This window comes from Leptonychotes weddellii, chromosome 15, assembly GCF_054177405.1.
Source record: "Leptonychotes weddellii isolate Sample4059 chromosome 15, ASM5417740v2, whole genome shotgun sequence".
Taxonomy (NCBI): Eukaryota; Metazoa; Chordata; class Mammalia; order Carnivora; family Phocidae; genus Leptonychotes; species Leptonychotes weddellii.
In genome coordinates, this window is record NC_138383.1 from 11,982,728 (window position 1) to 12,006,877 (window position 24,150).

The window sequence follows — 24,150 nt, forward strand, 5'->3', positions numbered from 1 at the left end:
GAAGTGGCAGCTTTGCAAGCGTGGTTCCCTCACAGAGGAAAACACGGGATGGGTGGTGTGCATGTGGGAGGTGCCTGGCCCTGGAGCCTGAAAGTGTGGCTGAGCTCCAGCCGCATCTCAGGCGGGGCTCAGCTGTCCCACAGTTTCTGCCTGCCCCTTCCCCTTCTCCTGAATGGTAAGCATCACTGCAGCTTTGCCTGGTGAAAGGTGATGAAATAAGATCCCCCAAACAAACAAACAAACAAAATGCTTTGGAAAGGTCTTCCTCCCTATATAGTGTGAGGCACGGTTTCCTGTGCCCAGAGGTCAGATCCCATAGGAAGGGTCCCTGCCCCTCCTGGTGCTGAGCTGAGCTGTGGTGGGGGGCTGGGGGAGGGAGGAAGGTGCAGGCTGGGGGCAGATGTCTTTCTTCCTGTGAGATCACTTGTTGGTCCATTTGGCACCTTCAGCACGTTCTGTCATGCCCCTCATAAGAATCTCGTATGGACCAGGGTATTCTCGCTCAGGGAATGCACCTCCTTACCCAGCCCCCATGTACTAGCTCTGGATATGACCTGTCCCCTCCCAAGCACATACTGATGGTTCTTGGGTGCATGAAGAATCAGGAAAGCGTCTTGCCAACTGACGACCAGAAACCTTGTATGTTTAGGGCATAATGTGGCCCTGACGTTGAAGGGTATAGAAATCAGATATATGGAGGCACAGATGTGCAGGCTGAGCTTTTTTTTGCCACCTCAGAGGAGAATTCTGGGTTGGAATTCTGCTGTCTGCTCTGCATTTCCAGCCCCACCTCCCACCACGCCGGCTGGGATGACATGCGACCGTCCCCAGTGGGAGCCACTGCCCACCAAATTCCGTCCATCCTTCAAGAGTTATCTCAGAGGTGGTCTTCCCCATGAAACCTTAACCTCATCCATCCATCCATCCATCCATTCGCTCAACCTAGCACTCCCTGGAGCCTGATATAGAGACCATAGGTCTGGCAGGGGGCTTCTTGAAAAGGTAACAGAGTGGGAGGGGGCTGTGGTGTTCACATCGCTTTATCTGAGCAAGATCAGCCATGGGGCCTGGGCCGCCTGGGCTGGGTTAGCCCAAAGATGGACTTAATGTGATGCTTAAGAAGCCTCAGGTCCCTCCCTTGCACGGGCACTTCCTAGGCTTAATTTTGTGTGTTCTTTTTCTTTAGGAGGGTGTCTAATTGCACAAACTTCAGGGCCCAACAAAGTCTAGATCTGTTCCTGATAGGGCTGTAGATATAAACATCACCCAAGCAGGACTTCCCAGGAAGATGGGGTCCCTGCCCGTGGGGGCACCGAGAGACCCTTTATGAAAGAAGGTACAGAGTCCCCGAATGTAAGTGCATCCCTCTGTGGGTAGCCCAATTTCCTCCAGCAGGTCTCCCTAAATCAAAGTATGGGGACAGAGACAGTGGGCTTCTCTCTCTGAAATAGAGCCCGTCTCCAGGGGTGGAACTGGGGGGGTCCCTTCTGCTCTTAGAACCTCACTCTCCTCAGGCCAGTTACAGGTCCCCCAGTAAGGATGGTGAGTTATGTTTCCTTTCCTCACTCTACTCTCTAGCTCCCCAGACAGTTGGAAAACACACTCATCAGACTGACCTTTCAGGCTCCAACCAGCGATCCCGATCTGTGTCAGCAAACACAGGGCCCTCCAAACCTGGCTGCCTCTGAGTTCCCCAAAGGAAATCCCAGACGCAACACCCACCCCAGCGCCCAACATTCCCACCCTGGCTCCGACTGGCTGTAAGAGACCTCATGCCTGGCCACCCTCCCCGCATCACTCACCCGGAGGCCGGCTGGCTCGTGGTCGTGTGGGCCCGAGGCTCGCAGCAGGGGCTGCAAGCACCATGTCAGGGCTCAACATTTGCTGAGAGGTTCTCTCTCATTTATTAACGAGCGGTGGCAGCAGCCCTGTGAATTAGGGCTCCGTTGGAGCCGTGGGCTCCAGAGCCTGGCAGGCAAGGCTGCTGGCTTCCAGGACTTTGGCATCTGCCACACTCCGTGTTGCCCCTGCCTACCTCTGTCCAACGTGCTTGTCTGCTCGAAGTAAAGCATATGCATTTGGGGGCAGAAGGCAGCTTCTCACCCCTGCTGGGGCTGGTCTGGGCCCCCAGAACAGGTGCACTCCAGTCCATCTACCTTCTCCCCCATCGCCGTCCCCCCCACATGCCTGTGCCCTCGCTCGCGGGATGACACATTCTGTCGTTCAGGGACAATAGTGTCTCAAGGCTGGGCAGATACACGCGGGGAAGGCACATCAGGCACGTGGCCAAGGACCTCTTGTGCTGTATCTAATCCTCCCCTTGGATGCAGGTCCTACAGTTGTCCTGGCTGCTCGAAGCAGGAAAACAAGGCACAGAGGGGTTAAACAACTCACCAAAGAGGAACAGCCCCTAGCGGACTCAGCTGACTCCTAAACTGGCCCCCAGGTGGCCCAGTCCTGGTGACCACTAAGCTGGGTGTCGCGTGAGTAAAAAGTGTGCACTTTGGAACCAGAGAGCTGAGTTCAAATCCTGGCCTCTCTGCTGCTTCTTGGAGTCTCAGTTTCCTTCTCTGTAAAATGGGGACAGGTGGTAAATCTAAGGGCCGCGTGGCAGGGTGCCCACACAAAGTCACTCTCTGCTGCCCCTCCCCTCCTTCTTGGAGGCTGACTGGCGAGCAGGTCGTGAGCGAAGGAGTGACATCTCCAGGACGGGGATAGGAGTGAGGAATGGGGACGCCACAGCATTGACATGAGCTGGAGCTCCACGGGTTGGAATAATTTGCCACCTGGATCACCCAGCAATCCACGGCCTTGCGAACGTAGGTGGAGAAAGCCACCTTGCAACGTGTGAGAGACTCCGTCCAACATCTTTATTTCTCTTTAACAAATTTCCCCTGGGCCAGTTTCAAATCACGTTTATTCTGGTATCTCAAGGTATAAAGCCTCTCTAACTCAGGGCCATTAGATGTAACATATTCAGGCCTCCACGGACATGGTGCTGGCTCCCGGTCACGGTCGCGCTGCTGACCCCGGTCATGGCACCTTGACGGGCCTCGTTCTCCTGGCTGTGACTTGAAGTGCTGGAGATGGGCGTCCTGAGCTTCCGTCCGCAGGCAGGGCGAGGTCCAGCGGGGGATCTGGAGGCTGTGCTGTTCCTATGTCCAGATCCGGATTTCAGGATTTCAGTCGGGAGGAAAAATGGCTTCCTGAATAATGAAAGCTTTACCATCACACGGCGAGGGCTTCTCGCGGTGCCCAAGGAAGTGCGGACTTCCGAGCTCTGGCTGAGGAAGGTGCGGGGCAGGTGTCCCAAGGGCAGACGGCCGGCCGGCTCAGGCTCTCCCAGGCGTCGACCCGGCCAGGGTCTCGGGAGCCCACACTTCCCATTTGCCCGCATCTTCTCTGGATGGGCCAACGTGTCTTCTGAAACATCAAGACGAGGAGTTTACGGTAGCACGTGCTGTGTTGAAAGCGGGATCCAGACAGGCCTCTGGGTTTCTCCTTTTTCCCTTTTGTCCCTCCCTATTTACGAGGTGGCAGTTTTTACTCTGGTTTTAGAGTTGGTTAAAATGGAGCTAGTCTGGCAGCCGGTCACCCTGGGTCCCCGGCTGGGCAGCCCAAGGATTCGCCTCGAGATCAGTTGTATTTATCATATTACAATCGGCTCGTGCTTCCGTGATTTGTTGACTTAGGAAGGTTGATGACAAGCGGCGCGTTCCGTTGGCATCTCGTGAACAAAGGCAAATGCCTGACCTGCCAGTGCCTTTGGGCTTTGTGAGTGGGCATACCGTGCCTTTTCTGGGAGTTTTCACCCACTGCTGGGCAAGACAGATGGGAGGGCCGAGCAGATGTTCTCTCCACCTTTCCCATGTGGACGCGGAACCAGGGGACCAAGAGAGAACAGTGACACCCCCCGCCACGTCTCCAATCCCACAGAAACTCCCTTTGGAGAAGTTCAGTGCAATCCAACCACCGTGGATCGAGCAGACCGGAATAGGACCTCCAGATTCAAAGATAAGTCTCAGACCTGGCCGTCTGGCTCAGGGAGGAGACCCGATTTAAATGTAAGGCGGGAAGCTGCAGCAATAGGGGTGTGCACAGAGCATTATATGGACTCAAAAAAGAAGGTGGCCGTGGGTCAAGGAAGGCTTCTTGGAAGGGGCAGCACCTGCCCTGATGACTTTTGGAAGTTCACAAGGAGAAAGCTCCAGACAAGAGGGAAAGCCAGAACCAGAAGAGAGCTCAGAAGAGCACACCTGGAGTGAGGAACGCTGCACACAGCTCAGTGTTTTTGGAGGACGGGGCCAGCCATGAGCCTCGCGGTCAGTGGGAACCAGCCCTTACTGGCCCGCATGCCCAGACTTTATCCTGCAGGAGGTAGAAAGTCACCAACGGTGCTGTGGTCGGTCCCGTGTCACCAGGCCACCCCAGCAGGTGATTCTGAGGGAGGCAGTGACAAGAATACCAGTTAAGAGAAAGGCCATGCAGACCCAGATGAGGGCACGTCGTGTGAATGGAGGGGAGTGATGGGCCTGAGGCATCCTGCGGGGGTCACGTTGCAAGATCGGCTGGTGGATGGAATATAGGCAAGGGGACAAAGAGGGAAGAGACAGGGTGCCTTCCAGTGAGGACCTCCCAGAGGGTCGGGCAACACCACAGTGGGAGGAGGCGGAGGGTTACGAGGGGCGGGATGAGAGTTTAAGTATGAGCCATGCCATCCAGGTGGAGTTGTCCTCTTGGTTGGTCCCCTCGGGCCCCCAGCCCAGGACCTACAGAAGCTGGCGAGCGGGGGCTGCTCCTGAGATGGTCCAGGTAGCTCACGAAACACTCCAGCAGATGGGTTAGGACTCCCTCAGCCCTTGCATGGCCAGCAAGTGCCTGTATCCATGTACGTATTATATAGAGTCCGTGCTGGTGGTAGAACCGGGGGTCTAAGCGCTCGGGCTCTGAAGGACGATTGCCTGGGTTCTAATTCCAGCTCTGCACTTAGGATTTGGGCAGCCCCGGGCACGTCACTTAACCCCTCAGGGCCTCAGTTTTCCCATCTGGAAAATGGGGTGGATGATAACGGCAGAACCCACAAGAGAGGGCTGTAGGAGGCCTCGATGAGTGAAGACATAAAGCGCTTAGGATGGAGAGAGCCTCAGTACGTGTTAGCTGCTCCTGGTGGTCGTCCTCATTGTAGCAATGGTGGCAGTTAGTGGGGGAGCAGCTGCTCCAGCCCCGAGGGGCTCCCCTCTGCAGACTTTGGTCCTGTGTCCCCCGCCCATCTCCGCAGACCGGCAAGAAACCAGGGCTCTCAGGATAGAGGAGGCTGCAAGTTCAGGCTGCCGGCTGGGTGGCCTCTGGACAGCGGGCTTTGGTGAGACGAATAGGGAGAGGGCCGGCCCCTCTGCCCCCACTGACTTTCAGTGGGCCCGGGAAGGGATGGTGAGTCACAGATTTCGAAGCCCCTGGAGATGATGTGAAATCAGTGGTGTGCAAACACTGATTGCCTTCCTAATTAGGGGACAAATGTGGCTCTCGTCACCCGCTTCGGCCGGGTCCCCACCCGGGCTCCCTGCGCGCAGAGCCCTGTGGCATGCGGGGCCTCTCCTCTCTCCCTTTGTGTCTTTTGCCAGCATTTCTCTTGCTTGATGGTGAGAAGCTGGGATATGGCTTCCCATTAACTTTTATCCTCCCCATAAACGGTCTGCTTGAGTCACAATGACCGTTGTGGGGCTCTCTTCCTGGGGGGTTTCTCCGGCGTAGTGAGCGACACCAGCTCACAACCAGCCTGGAGCTGCCACATCCCAGCCCACCAATACCCTGCTCGCGGGCCCTGCTGAGCCCTGGACGCAGGGAAGTTAGCTTTTATATTTTGCGTTTTTGGTTTTGTTTTTTTTTTTTTTTCATGCAAGCAAAAGCCCCAGGCCTTAGCTCCCAATCTCCTGGAGGAAGCCAAGGCCAATGGAGCTGTGCCTGGGATTACAGGGCCTGGAGCCAGAAGGGCCAAGGGTGCAGGGCACCTGCTCTGGAGGGGGGTGAGTATGGCCTCTGGGACAAGCTAGGGAGGACAAGTGAAGGCTAGGGGCCAGGTCTCCCAGGCCCTGAGTCTGGTCCTAGCCAGGAGGAAGTCAGTGAAACAGCCCTGGGAAGGCCACTTTGAGAGGGTGTTGGTCTCTCTAAGCCAGAGCTGTTTTCCAGAGGGGATGGATGATAAAGATGGGGACACGGATGAGCCTTGGGGAATCCTTCCTCTCTGCCCCAAGTCAGTGGGTGACCTCGAGGGAGGCTCCTGTCCCAGAGCCTGGATTCTAGCTGGCCTCCCTGCCTCTTGCCTCTGGGCCGTGGCAGGGCAGTGCCATCTGTCAGCGATGTCTGCCCAGTCTTCCTCCTTCAGGGCTCCTGTCGATCCCACGGGCAGCTTCCCTGACTCTGCTACAGGTTCCCCAGCCCCCTGGGTGCCGACTCAAAGTTGAGAGATTCTGGCTGACTGCCCGCCGTAGCCCAGTGCCCAGGCCAGTGCCTGGCATATGGCAGCCTCTCGGGACACGGGCGTGGACCCGAATTGAGGAGGCCCGGGTGGCTGTGAAGCCTGGGCTGCAGGGCCCTGGGAGGGGGGATGGAATTGACGTGCTCTCTCTGGCTCTAAAGAGGAATGGAAGGTACAGGGGCCAAAAATAGAGAAGCCCTTCCTGGAAAGCTGCCAGGCAGGATGTCAGGTGCTCTGGGGGATGGGGACAAAGGGACAGGCCACCAGGGCTGTCTGGGGGGTGGGGACAAAGGGATAGGGTGGCTGATCAGCCCAGGCACTCTGAGTCCGGGCTAAGCCCACGATTTGGTGGCTCCTCACCAAGTCACCTGGAAGCACCGGGGTTCTAGCAGGTGAGGGAGAATTTTAACCTGGCGCTCTGGACCACAGGTCCTGGCAGTAGGGAGAAGGATCTTTTTTTTAAGATTTATATGTTTATCGGGCGCCTGGGTGGCTCAGTTGGTTAAGCGACTGCCTTCGGCTCAGGTCATGATCCTGGAGTCCCGGGATCGAGTCCCGCATCGGGCTCCCTGCTCGGCAGGGAGTCTGCTTCTCCCTCTGACCTTCCCCCTTCTCATGCTCTCTCTATCTCATTCTCTCTCTCAAATAAATAAATAAAATCTTAAAAAAAAAAAAGATTTATATGTTTATCTATTTGAGAGAGAGAGCATGCATGCACACGAGTTGGGGAAGGGGCAGAGGGAGAGGGAGAGAGAGAATCTTCAGCAGACTCCATGCCCAGCGTGGAGCCCGACGAGGGGCTCGATCCCTCAACCCTGAGAGCATGACCTGAGCCGAAATCAACCGTCGGACTCCTGACCGATGGAGCCACCCAGGCACCCCAGTGAGAAGGATCTTAAAAACTGTATTTGCATCTGGCTTCTGGCTGCCCCGGAGGAACTGTTCCCCCAGCGCCCAGGAAACTCTGGTAGTGACTCTGTGCCCCACACACCAGCCCATCCACGCCACCAGAAAATGCTGGTGACCTGGCAGGTGTGCGCCCTCCAAGATGCCGGCTCTCTCTGATTCCCATCTTTCCTCTCTCTCTCTCTCGGACTTTTTTCAAATAGAAGAAGGAGGCAGGGAGGCACCGTGGTGAGACTCTGGGGCCAGGGTCGGACAGGAACAGAATCCTGGCTTGGCTGCTGGGGGCTCGATTACCTCCGGCAGTTACTTAATGCTCTGAGAGTCTTGGCTTCCTCATCTGTAAAACGGGTTCCTAGGAGCTTTTCTGCTTCCAAGGTTACTTCAAGGCTTTCGTGAGAAAATGGGAAGAGCTTAGCACAGGGCTTTGCAGGAGGTCTGTGCTCAACTGAAGCCAGCCCTGGTTAGCCCATGGGTCATGGGGCTAAGGGAAAGCAAGGTCACAAGAGCCAGGAAGGTTTTGCTCGCTTTGAAAGCGGCAATATCACAGATATATGAAGACAAGGGAAAATCCATGTCAGTCCTGACAGGGGACCAACCTGGCCTGCTCCCTTCCCCTGGTGGGGCCAGCTGTCTCTCTGTCACTAGACCAGAGTTGGTTATAGTAACAACATGTAGTCACTAGTAGTACTGAGCTCCCCCAAGTTCTGACAATCAAAATGGTCTCCAGACAGTGTCTCCTGGGAGGCAAAATCGCCCCTGGCTGAGAACCCTTGCGCTGGAGCAGGCAGCGGGCGACGGGCAAAAAGAGCATTGAACTCGGAGTCAGGAGACCTGAATTCTAGGCTTGGCGGCACCAACCAGCCCATCACCATGGAAACGGCCCTTCGCCTCCCCAGGCTTCAGGTTCTTAATGTGTAACGTGAACGGGATGAAGGGGATGGTCCCAAAGGTCCCTTCTAGAAGTTCATGATTCCACACTATGATTCTCCTTCCCTCGCCCAGGCCCTTCAATTAAAACTCTCAGGTTATTGGAGCATAACTTTCCAGAGATCTGCAGAGGCAAACCAGCGGAGAAGCTTGGAATCTGCAGAGAACTGTTTCACCCCCTTGGAGCTACAGATTTGCTCCTCATTAAAAGAAAGAAAGAACAAAAACCTAAACATCGATACTGAGATTTCATCCAAGCAGCAGGTCCCAAGCAAGTACAAGTAGAAAAATCACAGAGACAATCACTGAACCCCCATTTCCCTGTGTTAGGAGATAAAGGGAGCTATTGGTTGGGGAAGTCTCCCCGGCTCTGTTCAATTATGAATCTCGGTAGGAAGCCTGGAAAATCCCGGCCCACCCAGGAGCGAAGGGTTGGAGGAGGCGTGAGGCTGGTGCTGTGAGTTCTTGAAGAACTCACCGAGGGACGTGAGGGATTTGGGATGGCGCCTGAGGCCAGGCTCCCATCTCCTGCCCAAGGGCCAGGGTGCATGGGCAAGAGCAGGGCCATGAGGATGGGGCCTCAGGGGGCCAAGAGCCATCTCTGAGGTCCTCACAGCAGGCTTATGTCCAGAGACCTGGTTTATTGACCGCCAGCAAGTAGGAAGGCCTTTTTTATTGGGATGGAGGAGAAACCACCATTTATGGGGAAACTTCTCCATGCTGGCCTCACGGGGTCTCATTACGTTATTCCTCATGGAATAAGGAGGTGCACAGGTATCCCCACTTTATAGATGAGGAAGCAGAGACGTATATAATTGTATAATTATAATGGTGTATAATGAACGGACTGGCCTGATGAGGGTTTTCCCAGGGAACTGAGACCTCGAGAGGTGAAGTTCACAGGACACTCGGCTTCCACCTGGCAGCATAGGGACTGGCATTCAGCATTCCTGTCTGCAGACACAATATCCCTCTGTGCCCTGGGATCTCTGGTCTCCCAGGAGCCTACGCTCATCTTTGTATCTTGTAAAAGCTTTGCACATGTGTCCTGAGGAACGATGTATGAGCCGGGCTTCGGAGCCCACCAAAACTGGGTGGGAATCTCTTTCCCCGATGAAGGTGCACTTGGTTGGGTGTTGGGCTTCTCCTGGTTGCAGGCACAGAAACCAACTTCTTCTGGCTAGGTCCCAAAAGAGGTACTTTATTGGATGTGGAGGGTCCAAGGGATTGAGGAAGTTTAACAGCGGACCACTGAGAACACCCCATTCGTGAACTCCCCAATGTCCCTTGGCCCCTAGGTCCCCTCTGCTTCTGATCCAAAATCTGAACTCCCAAGAGAGCTTCTGGCTGGTCCAGCTCTTGGGCCACCTGTGTGTCCAGGATTCCTGGCTGCGGCAGAGCCATCCAAAGTGGCCACCGGGGAGAACTCTGTGTGAGGAACCCATTCCCAGAGAAAGGGGCTCCCCACGGGTACACCCCAGAGGTACCTCAGAACCTCGGATGGGCTTAGTGCCAGGCACCTGGCCCACCCTTTCTTTCTCTCCCCGTCTTCCGCCCCTCTGGGCAAGCACAAAAGCTTTAGAATCCAGGTCCTGGAGAGCTGTCTCAGTTTACAGAGTAACTTTGCTCTCCAGGTTGCGGCTTTATAGTGACAGAGTTTGAGGGCAGAAATAGAGTTCTCTCTGGGAATCCCACTACCTGGGGAAAGGAGCTTGAACCAGAACCTAGCAGACACTGAGCCAGACTCTAGCCCCCTTTGAAAAAGGTGTCGTCATCTTCCTTCTGTTGCTGATGGCAAGAGTGACCTCTCACAAATGCTCCACTAGGACTCTCCTAGTCAAGAGTAACACCCTTTTGGACCTAGTAGCTCACCTAGACTGCTCGAGGGAGTAGGCGTCTTGGAGGTAGAGCCCCATGCCACCATCTGGTTATGCAGACAAGACCTGAGGGAGGAGGCCTGGTGTCCGAGGCGCTGTGGAATCCATTCTTCTCTGTTGGCACCCATCACTCCTCCACGTGGCTCCCTCCTTGTGCCTGACAGTGGGTGGGGGCGAGGCAGGCTGAGCCCTGGGTCCCCCGCGGGCCTCCCCGCCCATGCTCCAGGGACTGGGGCTCCCTGCATTAGTCATGAAGAGACCATTCCAGCTGCAGGAACACTCACAATGGCACCTCCCAGAGCCCACGGCATTCAGTCCAGTCCCCTTACAGGGTGAGGCAGGCACCCCCATGAGAGCGGCCCCACATGCCTTTCTCAGCCTCCGTTTCTCCTCACCATGCATGCCTTCTTCCAGAAACTCACTCCCTGGAGCTGTCCCAGACACCCCATCCAGCATTTCTCCATGAACCCCCTACTTCCCTCATAGCACATGTCACTGGCTCGCTTGTTTTAAGGTGATGTGGATACATTCACCTCCCCAGCCGGGCTGTAAGTTCCTGCCAGCAGGACCAATGTCTTTGGGCTCCCACAGGGCCTGGCATCAATCAGTGAATACTGAAGTAAAAGAAAGGACAGGCATGGGGCGCCTGGGTGGCTCAGTCGGTTAAGCGTCTGACTCTTGGTTTTGGCTCAGGTCATGATCTCAGGGCCATTAGATTGAGCCCCGCATCAGGCTCCACGCTTGGCATGGAGTCTGCTTGGGATTCTCTCTCCCTCTCCCTCCCCCCACCTCTCTAAAATAAATAAATAAATCTTGAAAGGAAGGAAGGAAGGGAGGGAGGGAGAGAGGGTAAAGGTCAAATGGATGAATCATGTCTCTATCAAAGGAAAGACCCCAACAGATCCTCTAGGCACAAGGAGGCACCTCAATGGGGGCGCCTGGGTGGCTCAGTTGGTTAGGCGACTGCCTTCGGCTCAGGTCATGATCCTTGAGTCCCGGGATCGAGTCCCACATCGGGCTCCCTGCTCAGCAAGGAGTCTGCTTCTCCCTCTGACCCTCCTCTCTCTCATGCTGTCTCTCATTCTCTCTCTCTCAAATAAATAAAATCTTTAAAAAAAAAAAAAAAAAAAGGAGGCACCTCAATGACTCTAACCTAGGGCTACCCAGAGAAGGAAAGAGCACATATGAAACATGTCCCAGGCACCGGTGGTGGGTGGTCATGATGCCCTAGGAGGCCTCCCAGGCTGTGAATCCCCGTGGCCATGGAGAGGACATGGAGGGCTCTGGTCTGGTCTGAAGGCATCTCCGAGAAACTCTCTATTCACCCTCACAACATCCTCAGGATTTATCCTTCTCAAAGTGCTCTGACCAACATGGGGCTCACTGGGCCTCCCTTTGGCTCTGAAAGATCATAAAAATATTTCTCCATTTTCCAGACGAGGAGAAGGTTTCCTGACTTCCACTCGGCAACCCGGGTCAGGTCCTCCATGAAGTGCTCTCTGAGACTCCGGCCTCCTCCTTCAGACCTCTCCCCTCAGTCATAATTGACTCTGTAACCGGAAAGCTCCGGGATGGCAGAGGCCATGTCCGCCTGGTTCTCTTCTTGTATCATTCTTGCTGGAACAGACATGCGCTAAAACATGTAGTGTCTTAAACTTCCTAGAGGTGGATTTATTGCTCATGGAACAGTTCAAAGTGGATAGCTCTCTTAGTGGGCAGCTTTCCTCCATGGTCGGATCCAGGGACTCAGGCCCTTTCTGTCGCGTGGCCCCGCCATTCCCTGCGGCGTGGAGAGGGAGGGGCGCCCCCTCTTCTCCAGAGCTTTGTCCGGGAAGGGCGCACACCGCCTCCGCTCACACTCCACTCACCACCTCGGTCGCGCTGCCGCAGCTAACTGCAAAGAAAGCTGAGAAGTACAGGGCGGCCCTGCACCCAGTAAGGAAAGGGCTCGAGTTGTTAGCAAGCGATGTTCTGCTGCATCCGAGGGCCCAGCACGCAGCACACAGCAGATGCTCTATCAACGTAAGCTGAAGGCCATCGTGGCTTAACGGGGTCTCCCGGAGAGTCCCTCACGAGCCAGGGAATGGGGGCACCCCCAGGAAAGTCCAGCCCAGCCCACAGTGCCTCCTCAAGCCTGGAGTGTGTCTACGGGAGCCCAGACAGTGGTTCCCCATCCGCGCTCACTGCCGCTGGAGAGAGGCCAGCTCGCAGGACTCCGGAGCGTGCCAAGTGGGAAATCACAGTTACCAGGATGGTTCTCCGGAGACAGGCACGGAGGTGGAAGAATCATGAGGGGAACTCTGAGGGGGGATTACGGGAGCAGGAGGTGGGGCAGAGTGAAGGGCTGGAGGGGTGGGAGAAGTGGGGAGCCTTCCAGCCCCAGGCCTGGATGCCTGGCCATGTGCCCCTCACCCTGCGTTCTGAGCCCCCCCTCAAACTCTTATGTTGAAGTCCTAACCCCAGGACCTCAGAATGTGACCTTATTCGGAGGTAGGGTCTTTACAGAGATAATCAAGTTAAAAGGCGGTCCTTAGGACCATAGGACTGCTGTCCTCAAGCTAAGGGGAAGGGTGGAGACGGACACGCACACGGGGAGAACCCCTTGTGCGGCTGAAGGTGGAAATGGAGGCCCGGCCTCTAGAGGCCGAGTGAGGCCTTTCTTCTCTCTACACCCTTCACGACCCTCACCCCATGCACCTCCCTTGAGGAGCAGCCGCGGCCTGCCAAGGCCTCCCAACCTCAAGTCACCCCCGTGAAGACTGTGCGGTAAAGCCCCATCTCCCCGCTTCCCACATGAGACCTCCACACCCGGCCCAGCCTCTTCCGCCTCTGCATCCCCCGCTGCTGCTCTCACTCATGCCACGCCCCGAGGTTCCAGAACACAAGGCTGGCCTACCTGCCCACCTTCGCCGCCCATGCCCTCTGCTTGTGCTGCCCACCATATAGCGTCTCCTGTGTGTGCATCAGCCTCCCTCCAAATTCCCAGCCTTAGCCAAGCACAGCCCTCGAGTTCCCCCGCCCCCTTCGGCCACTGTTCCGACTGGCCCTGGATGGCCGAGCCCTCCACCTTCCAGTGAAAGGCTAATCAGCCTCACCCACCAGCCAGTACCCCTTTGCCCAAGAGTCCGGGAAAACACGCTTTCCCGCCTCTAAAGAGTGTCGGGGACCCATACCTCCGCACATGCTCCAACCAATCAGAACTCTCTGCAAATGCACTGCATCCTTCTGCCTCCAAAGTGAGGGAGGTAAAGGCGTGGCTGCTGAAGCCGGGTGGCCTGGTTCAAATCCCGGCTAGGACACTTAGTGGCAAATGGTATTAGTCATCCTATGGACCTCATAGGCTTAGTAGGAAGGTGATGTGAGTCAATAAGTGACAGGCGCTTTTACCATAGAGCCTGGCACATGTAGGTGCTAAGTAAATCCTTGCTGCTCTTCTTGCCATGAGGATAATACTCTTCCCCACCTCCCCCCTCTCCAATCAGCCTGGCCAAAGCCTGGCCGCCCCTCAGTTCTCCACTTCCTCCGCAAGGTCCTGGGTCCTTTCTAGAAGGGCCTGTGTCCTCCTGCAAACATACAGCACTCCAGTCCTCCAAGCTGTTCCTGCCCCTCCCACGGGCAGTTAGGGTTAGGGTTGGGGGACAGCTGCCAGATACACAGCTCTGGGAAGACACTGGAGGGAAAGCAGCCCTGGTGGGTCATCGGCGCCGGGACTCGGAGGCGTAGGCTCCCTCTGAGCTTCTCCCACGTGCCCCACCTCCACCCCAAGGTAAGGACTTGGTCCACTTGGCCCTTGGACCTGAGCTGGGACCAGCATATGACAGCCCAATTCGCAGGGCACAGTCCAGCGACACCCCCTTAATTTGGACTCATTAGGAGACAGCTATTTCAGATTATTGTGAAGTCAGTTGACAACTATATAGAAAAATAAATGTCGTTCGATTATTTTCCAACACATAAGATGATTTAGATGAATCTGCTGGAATGTGCTGGCCCATGGGTGGGCCTCACCCTCACCTCCCCCGTCAGCAGCTGGGCCTCCTTTGGGCTTTTCCACTCCTCCTATTGATCCAGGAGGGTGGGAGGGCGGGGATGTTCTGCTGTCATGGGTCTGAGCAGTCTCTGCAGGGATGTCTGTTCCCAGATGTGGGCATCACCCCTGAGCCCCCCGCCCCTGACCTCAGCTTTGAGCTCAGCCAGAACTTCAGGCCAAGAGCCTACAATGTGAAGTGCCTCTGATGCCTTCCCCCACCTTCCAGCCCCGATCACCCCCCCAAAATGATACTCACAGTGATTTCTCTGGGCTTCTCGTGTTGTCAGTGCCCCCAGCTGAGAGCTCACTCCGTCAGGGTGAGGACGGAGCCTCACTCAGACCTGAAGCTCTAGCACCTGGACCACGCTTGGCACATGAGAGTGAAAATCCTGGTGGGGGATGACTGATGCAGAGAAGCCCCCGCTCAGCACCTCCTTCCACTTGGCCCTTGCGCTGTATGCTCACACTCATCGTGTCCTCGAGCCAAAGGGGCCTTGTCGTGTCAGGCCGCCTTCTCTGCCCCTCCACCTGTCCCCGCTGACCCACAGCTGCCCTTTCCAAGGCCCGGAGATGCCTTTGCCTCTGGCTTCAGTGTCAGGAAACCATTACCTGGAGGCTAACCCGGCGCTCTTGGCGGCTATGTGGTTGCGCGTCCTGACCTGTCCTGGGGAGGAGGACCAGAAGCCCACGCTTCATTAGAAGCTCCCCCACCACATTTGCTGAGGGGTCTCGGAAAGGTACCGGGAAGAACACTTGATGAGACGTCAAGAAGATGGATTCCAGGCGCTGTCACTCTGCTGCGGGCACTCCAGGCGTCCCCCGAGCCTCTTCTTTAAAATGGAGCAAAAGACACTTTCCAGCTAAGCGAGAATGCCCAGGCTTTCCGAATTGGACCTCTGCAGCGCAGCCTGGGGAGCAGGCTTTCCAACATTTCTCAGCTCCTTTCTTCCATCTTCAAAGGAGTGTTATTGCAAAGATGAAATGGGTTGATGCATGGAACGTGCTCAGCACATTACCTTTTTCACCGTAGCCTGAGCCCAGGGCTTGCATGCAGGTGCTGTGTCTTGGATGGCAGTCCTAGGGAGCTGGCACAGTGGCGGGGGGGGGGGGGTGTTGGGGAGAGTGAAACCCAGATAGAGGGAAAGCCAGTGCCAGGAGCATCCCTGAGTTGACCATCTTTGGGCCCGGTCCTCTTGGAACCCGCCCCCAGAAGCAGGCAGCATGGACCCCCAGGAGGGAGGGTGGGCACATTTACCCACCAGCTCCCATCCTCCTGCGCAAAGGTTACGGCGGGGGAGTTGGGGGGGATCCTCATCATCCCTCGATCTTCCGGCTCCACGCGTGGGCGTGCAGTGCAGCTCTCCCCGCCCCCCAACCCAGGGCAACATACCCAGTGCCCTGATGGGTGCCAGAAATGATGGGTGCAGCCGAATCGAGGTATCGGCAGGTGATCCGTTCGTAGAGCTGGTGGCTGCATGGACGAAGGGCTGGAGTAAGAAGCCGGCAGAGAAGTATGGAGGTGGGGGGCAAAGCGTGTCTGTACTCTCAGTGGGTGTCGGTGACTGCAGTTAGTGTTTGTGAGGATCAAATGAAGTCACACTGATGGAAATGCTTTGCACGCGGTAGAGGAGTACGCGAATGATCACCTTCAGTGATCCGTCTTTTCTCCAGGATTCCGCTCACGACAACAGACCTACGAAGTGGTCCATATGGAGCTTGTGTCAGATGCTGGTCTTCCTGAAATGACTTGTACAGTGACCTACTCCTACCGCTTTGCACGGAACGTCCAAAGTCCAAAGTGCCCCGTAACCACCCCCTCCCCCAAGTTGTGGGGGCTGCTCCCCCTGGCTGCATGGGGGGGCATGACCCGGGATGAGCAGCACAGCACAGAGCGGGGCACCAGGGACGCTGCCCCTCAAGAGGCTACAAGGCCGCCCGCAACGGTCCCACCTCCGAGGTCCACACCCCACTCACCAGCTGCGGCATCTGAGTGGAACCGTGGTCCTTCCCGAAGGACGCTCAAGTAGTCACTAAGTATCAAAGATTCCCTTTCTTTTCTTTCTTTCAGTAAGCCCTGCCGGTTCATGTTCAGACATTGTAGGAAATTCAGAGACAAAAAAAGTAAAGAAGAAAACTTTAATTCGCTCATAACCCTGTCACCCAGAAATGAAACACGGCACATTTTAAGAATATTTCTTTCCAGATGTTTCCTGTGCTTTTAGAAATACCTTTAACAAAAGTGGTCTATGATGTCTATAGACGAATGGCTGTATTAACCTATGCACACACTTATCTTTTCTACACAAAATAGTTTTAGAATCTTAGAGCAGGAGAGGCTCCCTCTGGCCCAATTCCTGAGTTTTGCAGACGAAGAAATAACTCGCCTGAGGCCATGTGACAAACAAAGTGGTTTCCTGACCCCCAGGAAGGAGAGGATCACAGACCAGTGACCGCAGGAATGCCTCAGTATTCCTGCAACGTGGCCCGGCCAGGATCTCATCATTAACCACCCTAAATATCACTTAATAGATAACATGGCAAATAGCCTGTTCACGGACAGAGAGCACATGTGAAGTGGGTTGGAAATGGCTTTCTCTCTTACCTCTCACATCAGCCATTCATTTTCTCCCTATCGAATGCTTTGGGCCGACACTAACAAAATTAAATTTGACAGGGATAAATGTGAAGTCCCTAGGAATAAACATGCCGTTCAACAAAAACAAGTTGGGGGAGGTGAGCCAGTTCTTGAGAAAAATTCCTGGGAGCCTGAGTCGACACTAGGTCCCATTAACAGAAGCATAGAGTCCAGAGGAGAGGAGGGGACAGCTCCACTGTGCTCTGAAACATTGGGTTTGGTGGTGGGAGCTGAGAGTTGGAAGCTGACCCAAAGAAGGGAGCTAGGCTGGAGAAGTCTCTTGGAACCATCAATAAAGAAATAACTGAAGGAACTGAAGATGTCTGACCTAGAGAAGATTTCATTTAAAGGAAATACCCAAATCCTTGACTCTGGGGGAAGGGAGCAATCTCTTTCACTCCATGTACCAAAGACAAGTGGTGCCTTCTTCTCCACAGCCCCCCTTCTTTAGACTAAGGTTGGGGATAAGGTTGATGGGGATGGAGGTCAGGCTTCCTGCCTGTTAATAAGGTCTGCTAGGGGAGGGTCTGGTCTCAACTGTTGGCAGCTGATAGGCCATCCTTTATCCTCAGCTCTGGGCCTTACCTGCAAATCCTGGGCAGCTGGAAAAGCAGCTTTGGCTTCCATCCTGTCAGACACATTCAGTGATTTGAAGGGTCCACACATGACAGACAGATTCTTTTATTCCTAGGGATTATAAGTAGCACCAGTGGTTGGAGTTTTATGGAGGATCTTTCAGGAACTTCAAAGCTAAAGCTGTTTAAAAATGGAGCGTCTTGGGGAGGTAATGAGGTCCCCGTGGCTGGCAGTTACCAAAATGGGAGAGAATCAGGAGAGGATTCGGGGCCCCAGTGGGGACATGAACCAGATGACTGGCCAAGTTGCTTTGAAAGCCTGAATCTGAGAGATGACGTGAGTTTCACTCCAGCACACTTAACAAGGAGATGCCCAGTGAACCTGACTTCTTACCCTTTGCCCACCGGCTCCCACAGCTGGCTGAGGAGCAGGAAGATGGAACACGACCGTGAGCAAGGCACCTTCACCTTCCTGTAAGGCTACGCTCCCCCCGGGAGTGAATGAGGCACGCTGCATTTTCTCCCACACAGCACAACACGTGTATGAGCTTCCAAGGGCCCCCGTAACAAACTGTCACAAACCGGGCGGCTGGGAACAACAGAAATGTATTGTCTCACAGTTGTGCAGGCTGGAAATCCAAAAGCAAGGTGTCAGCAGGGTGGTGGTCCCTCTGAGACCCTAGTAGGATCTTTCCTTGCTTCTCCCTAGCTTTTGGTGGTGGCGGGTAATCCTTGGCATCCCTTGATGTGTAGACACATCACTCTGGTATCCGCCTCTGTCTTCACATGACCTTCTCCCTTGTGTGTGTCTCTTTCCACATTTCCCTTTATTTTTTTTTTGTAAGAACACCAGTCCCTGAATTCAGGGTCCACCTGAATTCAGTGTGACCTCATCTTAACTTGCTTAGATCTTTAAGACCCTATTTCTACGGCGCCTGGGTCGCTCAGTTGGTTAAGCAACGGCCTTCAGCTCAGGTCGTAATCCTGGAGTCCCAGGATCGAGTCCCTTATCAGGCTCCCTGCTCAGCAGGGAGTCTGCTTCTCCCTGTGACCCTCCCCCCTCTCATGTGCTCTCTCTCTCTCTCTCATTCTCTCTCTCTCAAATAAATAAATAAAATCTTAAAAAAAAAAACAACCTTATTTCTAAATAAAGTCACATTCATGGGTACCAGGGGTTAGGACTTCAATCCATCTTTCAGGGGGACATAATTCAACCCCCAAACAATGCCCATTTGTTCCGTCTGTGCATAAGAGTTCAGTGTGGAAGGCGAGAAGGAGCGAAGAAAGGAAAGGTAAAGGGGTCAATGCACCACTGCGTGTGTGCATTCAATGTATCTCTGAGCATAATTGCACGTGGTGGGATCTACAGTGCGTGCACACAGCCCCAAGAAAGAGATTCTATGGGCTAGTTGAATTGATAAACCATAACTGTGGATGACTATGCAGCCACTAAAAAGAACGGGTTTTTTTTAAACAGTCAATATGTTGGACAGTGTAAGTTCTACTTACAGTTTCTATCAAATATAAAATACCTCTCCTAAATGTAGAGTTGAGGTGAGCAAAACCTATTGAGGGAACATCTGGAGCAAAGGTATCTGTAGGCAAGCTAACAGTTCAAAACCTGAGTTTTGTTTTCAGATTGAATATAGAAATATATTCCTTTCCTCATTTCTGCCAAGGGCATATTTCCCTTTTACATTATCGGTGCCAGAGTAAGCTTTCTTGTCCTAGACTCTAGGCTATTTCTCGCCAGGGTTTCCAGCGACTGTTGGATTAGTATCAACTTATTATTTTTTATTAAAAATAGATAAAAGTTTTTCTAGAAGTTAAATCTATAGGTACTGACCTGGAAGGATGTTTGTACATATTGTTAAACGAGAAAAGCAGGTTATGGATTGAAGTGTAATGTAGAATTCCATTCAAAATATAAGCATCCAAAAAAAAAATATATATATATAAGCATCCTTGGGTGCCTGGGTGGCTCAGTTGGTTAAGCGACTGCCTTCGGCTCAGGTCATGATCCTGGAGTCCCGGGATCGAGTCCCGCATCGGGCTCCCTGCTCAACGGGGGGTCTGCTTCTCCCTCTGACCCTCCCCCCTCTCATGTGCTCTCTCTCTCTATCTCATTCTCTCTCTCAAATAAATAAATAAAATCTTTAAAAAAAAAAATAAGCATCCTTGAAACCACTTTTATCAGTCCCTTATAAAACTAACCTATCATATGACTCAGCAGTTGTACTCCTGGGCATTTATCCCAGAGAATGAAAACTTAGGTTCACCCAAAAACTTGTACGTGAACGTTCATAGCAACGTTATTAGAAATAGCTGGACACCACAGGCGTAACCGCTTTGAACAGTCAGATGTCGCAAACCACGGTACATCCTGGTTGTGATACTATAATTTCGCAGGATGTTACCATTGAGGGAGAGTGGGAAGAGGGTACGTTACAACTGCCCGCACATCTACCATTATCTCCAAGCAAAAAGTTCCATTTAAAAAAATGGGGGGAACCTCACCTAGATGTACGCGCTCAGGTGTGCGCACAGCAGAACATACGGGAAGATACACATGGCTGGCCTCTGGAAAGCCAGTCTGAAGAGACGTTATTTACTTTTTCGTTGTCAACCTCTTACTATTTGACTTGCTGACAAGCGCGCATGACTTGGTGATTTTGTTTAGGCTCATAAAGTGGCCCGAAAAAGGTGTGTGGGGAGAGGGAGGACCAGTAGAGGGCTCGGCCCGCCTGGGCCACCCCTGCCTGGGAAACCCTCGCTCTGGGTTTCCACGAACACCCCGGATATGGGGTGTGGGAGGCCGGCGTGAGGGGAGGGCCTGGCTGGCCCACTCTGGCCTCCGTGGGGCCCACTTCCCGGCCAGCCTGACACTGGCCCACCCTCGTGCTCTCTCCTCCCACTGACAACCCCTCGTGCTTCTCCACCAACCCAGGCGCTCGTGGAAGAGTAAGGACCTGCAGAGGGTCCTCCCACCACCCCCTGACCAAACCCGGCCCACCCCCCAATGGGTCCTCGAGGCCCCAGGGCCTTCAGGAAGCGGGGGTCTTCACCCAGCACCCCGGCAGAGGGGAAAGCTTGGGGAGGCTAATCGGTAAACGGGTGGAAGGGCAGCGTGCCCCGCGCTCATCAGGGGCCTCTCTCAATTGGAAGCACTGGCCCCAGTGTTGGAAGGAGTGGCCCCAGTGTTGGAAGCAGCCCCAGCCCTAGCCGTGCAGTGTTGTCAAGAGGGGCTCCTTGCAGAAGCAGGGAGGCCGAGCCGGGCATGAGGGGGTGGCTGGCAGGGCAGGGCCTGACGCCCTGGGGGCCCCGCTCTCCGCCTGTGTCCCCTTCTGTGCTGGGCACTCCCAGACTGCAGGGGAGCAGGGGCTGAGAGAGCGGGACAGAAGCTTCTGGAAGGGAGGCCTGGCCTCTCCTCCAGGGTGTCCTGCCTCCCCCTCTGTGGAGGCTACTTCTCAGAGCGGGGAAGGGAAAGCAGGCAGGAGATGGTCTCGGCCTTTCTGGAATGTTCTCTGGCTCCATGTTATCGTCCCTCCATCACACTGATTCGGAGTGTGTGTTAGGAGGGATTTACAAGTGTTTACAAGAGAGGAAAGGCAGACAGACATCCCAGGGGCAGATTTCATCCCGACTCACCTGACCCAGACCCAGACCTTCCCCCCAAGACGGCCCCCAGCCCCTCCCCCTCCTGAGTCCAGCCACAGAACCTCTGACCACTCCCCAGGCTCTGACCCCAGCCCTCCCTTTTCTCAGCTTCCTCCTCCACCCAGAAGGCCCCCCTCCCCCTATTCCCAGGGGCAAATTCTTCATCATTTTTCTAGATGGCTCTGCAGTCCCCTTGGAAGGGGGATAGAAGGTCAGGCTTGCCCCGAGCAGTTCAGCTCGATGCCCCTTGCCCCTGCATAGTTACTGATGGTGGGCCTTTCACTCTTTTGGGCACCCAGATGTGGATCAAGAGTGAGATGGTCACCTCCAGGGCGCCGCCCCCACCCCCGTGCGGTCCTTCTCTGCGTGTATGCCCATCCCCGCACAGACCGGGGATGCCAGAGCGGGCCTTCCTCCTCTCAACGTGCCCCGGGCCTGCCCAGAGCCTGGCGCACACGCCGTACACAAGGCTGGAGCGAGTGGGCGCATGAACCCTGCAACATTTACAATGTTCTTTCCCTCTTGCTCTCCCCAGGGATCTATAAAGGCCACTGCTTCCGGATCAATCACTTCCCAGAGGACAATGACTATGACCACGACAGCTCGGAGTATCTCCTTCGTAAGTGTCAAGAATCTTTGGCTTCCTTGGTGTGCGTGGAGCAGGGAGGGGTGTGGCTGGACGAAAGACGGGCCCCGTGCGGGTAAAGGGGGTGCTGTTCTTGGGATGCTCTTTCCCTCCCTTTCTGATTCAGAATTGTTCGTCCAGAGGATAGACTTTTGTCCAACGCTGCTGTGACGTGCTGGGTATCCCAGTGGACTTCCTTGGTGGGTAGACCCATGTCTGGGGAGACTGAGGCAGAGCCGGAGCAGATGAGGGTGTGGGCGTCCCGCTCCCCAGGGCTGCTGGTCATGGCTAGTTTCAGAGTCAATGATTGTTGCCGCTGTGCCTGGAACAAGGAGGTTAAGGACATGGGCTCCTCCAGGCCAAGCATCCCGGGGCAGGGGGGGCGGGGCGCGCCGTGACACCCCAAGTACTTTGCCCTGCCAGCACTGTACCTGCCCATCCCACCCCACACACCCAGCATTCTATTCTGGAAAAAATCAGAGGAGGCCGCACCCTCAGGCTGCCTGGGGGAGAAGGCAAGGGGGTGGCTCTCGGCACCAGCTGGGGGAGCCACGGCCTGTGCCCGGGCCCTGGGGCTGGTTCGGCCCCAGACTGGAACTCGCAGCATATCCTGCACAAGGACAAACCCCGTCCCACACCCCAAAGCCGGATCTCACCCCTGGGCCTGTGAATACCTCCCTGGGAAGAAGGATGGAGCCACAGCCAGGGAAGGGACCTGGAAATGGAAGAACAGCACCATTTTGAGGCCACTTTCCCTTTCCCATTAGCTAAGACACACACAGCTGCTCACAGCATCCCCCTCGGGGGCCGGGGCCTGGCTTCATTTATGGAGAATCGATATCAGCATCCTCGCAGGGAGCAGAATTCAATCTGCACCTGCTTATGGATCGTTTGGGTTTTGTTTTTTTTCCTAAGAGAAAGGATTTGGGTTCTGAGTCATCTGGTGAAAAAGTACAGCGTGTGGTTCCCATGGAGCCTGGGGAAGTGGTGGGCAGCTCTGGCCGAGCCCAGGACCTGAAAAATTTTGGCTAGATCTGCCTCCCAACCCTCCTCCCTCACCTTCTCTTCTTCTTCTTGCCTGTCCTTTCTTTCTGCTTTCTGTGGGGCCAACACTGAAGCAAGCAAATGATATTCCATAGGGCCACCGCAAATGGCCGTGCATCTCACACACTGCTCAAGGAATGCCACGTACATAGACTATGGTATAAATGACACCCTTGAGTTGTACAGTGCGTGGCCTGCACAGCCATCCGGGGCGACCCCTGGTGCTCAGCCTGGTGGGGATGGCTCAACTAGACTGATTCAGAACCTGCCATTCTCTGCCCTACCCTGGGCAATCAGGTGGTTCTTAAGGCTCTGAGAGCAGATTTGCCCCACTGACCAGCCCCGGGGCTGTGAGGAGTGAGGCATGGAGAAACAAACCATCCCCTCCCCATTTCCCGCTTGAACTTACTTGAGGTTATGGACATTGGTGCTGGCTCTTCCTCTTTACTTCCCTGCCCCTGTCCCCTCTTTGTCCCCAGAGCCCTGCAATCTCTTTCTGGATCGTTCTCATGACTAGCGACCCAGAGGTCAGATGATGTAGCTTTTTGAGGTCCCAGCAGGAAGCAGATGGTTTGCTCAGAGCGGGTGAATGAAGGGTAGCTAGTGAAGGACTATTTACAAAGGTGTGGGCAGGGTTAAAGAAAACTCACGGGGGACGGTGAAAACACCAGGGCTAACAGCCAAGGGAGCCCTTCCACTCCCGGGCCTGAGCAGGTGAGGAAAGCAGGTATGGGAGCTGGGAAGAGGGAAGCCGCGAGGACGGGACTGCCCAGCAGGAGCTACGGCTTTTAGAAAGGAAGGCAGCCACCTCACTGCAGCTCCCAGGAAGGAAGCTAAGGGGATAACACTCCCCCCGCGCGCTCCTCCCAAAGCCAGAGGCAAGGGAGCCCAAGGATTCCGTGCATGGCTTGTGCCTCCCGGGGCCCAGGGCAGGGGGCAGAAAGTTGGAACAAGGATGGGGAGGGGCAGATCAGGAATTGGTCCTGAAACGAGGTTCAGAGTGCAGGTAGCTGAGAGCTTCAGCCAGAAAAAGCAAGCAACATCCCGGGACAGGCCAAGGTCACGGTCACCGTGCCTATCGCCCCTGATTCCCAATATGCGGTCCTCTGGTCCCCAGACTACTGTGATCCCAAAAATGTGTAGACGCACAGGAGAGAGAGACAAGGGTCATGAGAGTTCATCTAATCACCCATTGAACAAAAAGTGATTATGGACCTACGTGCCAGGCACTGTATTAAGCATGTGGGGGTACTGCACTGAACAAAACAGGGCTCTGCCATCCTGGTGTTGACATTCCAGTGGAGAACAGGTGGGTCAGAGAAGGTCACAGAAGGTTCCATGGTGTCTGCCTGTGGGAGAGCCTGCTGGGGTGCAGCTTAGCTGTCCGGGCACAGGGGAT

At 54.9% G+C, this 24,150-nt stretch overlaps 1 protein-coding gene and 1 long non-coding RNA gene across 2 annotated transcripts in view; one reads left to right on the forward strand and one right to left on the reverse strand.

Annotated features, from left to right (window-relative positions):
* Nucleotides 1–24,150, forward strand: part of CACNG4 (calcium voltage-gated channel auxiliary subunit gamma 4) — a 57,781-nt gene that overhangs the window by 24,450 nt on the left and 9,181 nt on the right. Inside the window, exon 2 of the mRNA XM_006729528.3 lies at nucleotides 21,618–21,701. Within this exon, the coding sequence (XP_006729591.1) occupies nucleotides 21,618–21,701 (84 nt within the window). The remainder of the gene's footprint in view (nucleotides 1–21,617; nucleotides 21,702–24,150) is intronic.
* LOC145717305 (uncharacterized) lies at nucleotides 12,857–17,533 on the reverse strand. The gene is made up of 3 exons (XR_014140433.1): nucleotides 17,436–17,533; nucleotides 16,190–16,289; nucleotides 12,857–15,686 (listed from the first exon to the last, which is right to left on the reverse strand). It is a non-coding gene; the product is annotated as an uncharacterized LOC145717305 (long non-coding RNA).